The sequence below is a fragment of the Eimeria mitis genome, genomic scaffold (assembly GCF_000499745.2).
Source record: "Eimeria mitis Houghton genomic scaffold, Emh_scaff47, whole genome shotgun sequence".
Taxonomy (NCBI): domain Eukaryota; phylum Apicomplexa; class Conoidasida; order Eucoccidiorida; family Eimeriidae; genus Eimeria; species Eimeria mitis.
Window position 1 is genome coordinate 45,330 of NW_013573003.1, and position 4,015 is coordinate 49,344.

Consider the following 4,015-nt stretch of genomic DNA (forward strand, 5'->3'; position numbering starts at 1 on the left):
TCAGCTGTCCCTCCGCAGCGTGCCAGCAGTCCCTAACCCTTTGCCCATCATCTCTTGTATACCGGAAGGGTGTCTGCAGGTGGATGCAATGCTCTGCTGTGGCAGGGTATCTACCGAAGCCCCAGGGGAAACGAGAAAAATCGAAGGAACAAGCACGAAGGGACAGGGGACAAGTGAGAGGGGACGGAAAATGGGTAAGAAGCTGCGCAAGGCTACAAAAGCTCAACGAAAGAAAGAAGGAGCCTCATTGATCAAACTCTTTTCCTCTCGAGCACAGCAGCCGCTGAAGACGCGGAGGCGGCATCTGTGGCCCTTTGCATCTTATTTTTTGACCGAATTTTGTGCGCGAAGAACACAACAAGGCCCATCTGGCTGCTGGCGAACACCGCGGAGGCCAAAGCAAGCTGAATACACAGAGAAATGGAACACCTGCTGGCACGTCAGAGATGCAAAGAAGACACGCGACAAAAACAAACGGCAAACAACGAAGCAAGGATACACATATATAGTCCAAGCACTTCAGACGAACGCCAGAGGCGCACGAGACGAAATTGCCTAAAGCGCTGACACAGCCAAATTTTTCCCTCTACCCCCCAAAGATAGGCACTGCGGCGCTGGTGTGCATATCCGTCTCAGCAGTACCCCTTCACTTTCGGTTCAATCCAGGCCCCGAAAGCCCGCAGAGATCTTCTGCATACCTCCAGGAAAACAGGTTTTCCCTCGAACTCCAGTTCATATCCATAAAATAGCCAAAACAAACAGGTCACCTGAAACACCGCCATCGCCAGCCCCGTCTGCAGTAGAGTGTCCTGCACACGCAACAAAATAGACCCAACTCTTTGATAACTACAGCGCCAAGCTGCTTCCGAGAGTCCGCTCCAATGCTACCGCTCCGGGTAATGCCCCAGCTAACGCTGTAGGCTTGCACCTGCATATGGCTCTACTGCACAAATGCAGCTGCAAATCAGAAGAGGAACTGAAAAAGCAAACGGCGTGGGGTCCTTACTTTCTTCATGTCAGTGGCCCCCACAGCAAACGGAAGCAGACAGAGCCACCACAGAAAATACTGAGCGCACACACACCACCCAAACAATCCTAAATCCTCAATCCCAGGGAGTTTCACGGCATCAGAAAACAGAAACCATCCGCCCATCCCACATAGCTGGCGTGTGGGCGGTTCCCATTTCCAGGAGCAAATAAGAAGGGGAAAAGATGTTCCAGATGTATATGGGGGGAATTTCGGGCATACCTGAGTAGTACAAACTTTGTTGAGCGCCACGAAAGCCACAGTCTGTGCATCAGCAGCACATTCCCACAGCGACCCTCAATTCTAGAGCCTTAAGGGTCTTAAGGCTGAAGAAAGAAAGACACTTGTTACATTCTCCCCCATTTCAGGTCCAGGACCACTGCGGGCCTCTAAACTTTGCAGACATGCTGTGCTGCGGCTGCTGCTGTAGCTACACGGGGCTGCTGCACTACATTACTGCACAGAGTTGCTTGTACAGCAGGCAGCAAAAGAACAGTAGGGGGAGAGTTCGCTAGGCCAGTCAAGGCTGCTGCAGGGGGCACCATGGTACAGCGCACCTAAATGAAATGAAACGCCGTCCAATGCAGCCTAATATATATGAAGGTCCGCGTATGAAACAGGTTGCATGCACATACAGTTAAGTCAAATGCATAGACAAAGAAGGTCTTATATGAATCACCTCCAGGAATAAACCGGCCTCCAGGTTAGACGTCGCAAAAAAACAGCCGAGGAGGAGGGCGCATAGCAACTGAGGGAACAACAGCGTCACTGACAGACCCTAAGGAAGGAAAGAACACCAAGATACGCACAAAGCCCCTGCTGCTGTTGTTGCTGTTGCTTTTTCTGGTGGTGCTGGTGCTGCTTCAGTTATTGCCATTGTTGAAGCTGCTGCGGTTTCTGCAATACAACGCTAAATATGGATCCTTGAGAAACCGGAAACTCATTCAGTCTGAAGGTAGAACTATACAAAAGCAGGACAGTAGTGATGGAGGGACAAGCATAGCGTAGGGAAATGACAAGCAAACAAGACAGAAGAAGTCATCGAGAACGACTAACATAAGAATGAGGACAACTACTAAATATACGAGAAAGAAAAGGCAGCAAAATATCGATACTGGCGCCTGCATACAACCGCACAAAGCCCTAGTACCCTCAGGCGTCCTCAATCAGTATTGTTAACGGGGCATTTTCAACAGCAACAGCCACAAGACAGGAGAGCTGCCGGTACATTCAGAATGGTCTGTGTTGTTGCAGGGGGGCGATCTTCAGCATGTGCTGCTCACCTTCACCGGCGCCACAGAGTCCAGGTACAGCAGATAAAAGTAGGGAGACATGTTGTGCCGGTGATCGCTGCGGGTGGCATGATAAAGGTAAGACTCGAAGACAAACGGGAACCCGTACCTGCAGCAGCGGAGCGCGCCGCAGCGTCAGTATGTACAGGCATCTGGAAGCGACCCATAACCCTTCCCCCTAAAGAAGCGTTAAAACCGGCAAAACGCACATTCAATATACTTGTAGCCGCCACAGCTGAGACGCCACAGCGCAGCAACTACAGCAACTGCCGCTGTTGCTGCTGCTGCTGCAGCCCCTGTGGAGACGAGACAGGCTCCAGGGACTGCTTGTCAGCGGCAATGGCATGTTTCCTTTCTTTTGGCGCAAATAAAAACTGCCAGCCAACAAAGATGGAAAGTGACTGCAGTGGAACGCAGCGCCTGAGAACGCTGCAAAGGCCCCTCCTGGGCATCCATCTGCCGCAGGAGTAGATGCAGCTAGCAAAAACTGAGAGCGGCGAATGCGGCGACCTGTGCCACCCCACAAAAAAGGCTGACGCGCATTTATTCACGTGTAAGTACACAGCGGGGACTCACATGTAGTAGAAGAGACAGCCCACGGCGAAGCAAGTTGCAACGGAGAGGAGACCGAAGGCCCACTGCCTTCGCCCCATCCTCCACAGTAAGAACCAGCACACTCGAAACGGCAGCAGCAGCGCGGCAACAGGAGCTTTAACCACAACCCACAGCAACTGCTGCCACAAACCCGTCGGTCGTCGTGGTAGCGTCGTCAAGTTGTCAGGCTGTAAAACGACAGCAGCAACTGCGACAGTAACAGCCTATCTGCACGCCTAAAGCCAGTCCTATCGCCCCAAATCACGCTGTTACCCCCCCCCCAAGCGCAGCAGCAACAGCACCAAAAGCCGCGTCAGCAGCTGCAGCCTCACCAGCGCCCCCGGCTGCATGTAAAGGAGAATGGGCACCCCGTAGATGACAGGGTAGACCTTGAGGTGAACTGCAAGCCCGTAGCTAAGGGGACAGCAACAGACAAACGCATACAACACACAGAGTCACGTGTCGCACATTCCCCACCACCCCTCCCCCACCCGAACAGCAACGCCATCAGCGGCAGAAGCAACGGCAGCAAGGGTGGCCACAGCGAGTGCCAGCAGCACAAACTGAAACGGGCGCAGCAGCAGCACCAGTAGTAGCAGGCAAGCAACAGCAGTAAACGCTCACAGGACTGCAGAGAGAAACAGCCTTTGGGCTCTAACAGCAGTCACTGTAAGCAATACGAGGAGACACGGCACAGAGTCGGCGTTCCCGCGTGCGCTGACGGTAGCCACAACCGGGTGGAATAGCCAGCAACAGCAAGGCAGCAAAAACGTATGCAAAGGGTAAGCGGTGTTGGAGCTTGCGGCCCCTCCTGTGCGCTCGCATTGACCCGTAGAGAACGACTGATCTTGCTTCTGCTGCTGGCGTTGCAGGTATATCTTCCAGAGTCCTTGCTGCAGTTAAAATACCACACAAAGTCATCTTATATATTTGCTCTCAACCCTGAACCTGAGTCTGTTGATCCTCCATCCAAAACCATGATCCGTCGACGCACGCCAGACTTCAGCACACAACATCCACTCCCTCTATCAACGTATACCCCTATCTCAGACCCTACACCTTAAGCCCCATACAACGCACTCAATGGAAAGGCCTATTTGTG

The 4,015-nt window shown here is 52.7% G+C and overlaps 1 protein-coding gene across 1 annotated transcript; it reads right to left on the bottom strand.

The window, feature by feature from the left end:
• Positions 1-251: 251 nt before the first annotated feature.
• Positions 252-3,421, bottom strand: EMH_0047910 (GPI mannosyltransferase 1, putative; the record flags this gene model as incomplete). The annotated part of the gene is made up of 8 exons (XM_013499812.1): positions 252-404; positions 699-809; positions 1,007-1,066; positions 2,053-2,148; positions 2,311-2,428; positions 2,896-3,101; positions 3,246-3,327; positions 3,405-3,421. The coding sequence occupies 8 exons, from the start codon at positions 3,419-3,421 to the stop codon at positions 252-254; spliced, it is 843 nt and encodes a 280-aa protein (XP_013355266.1).
• Positions 3,422-4,015: the final 594 nt, after the last annotated feature.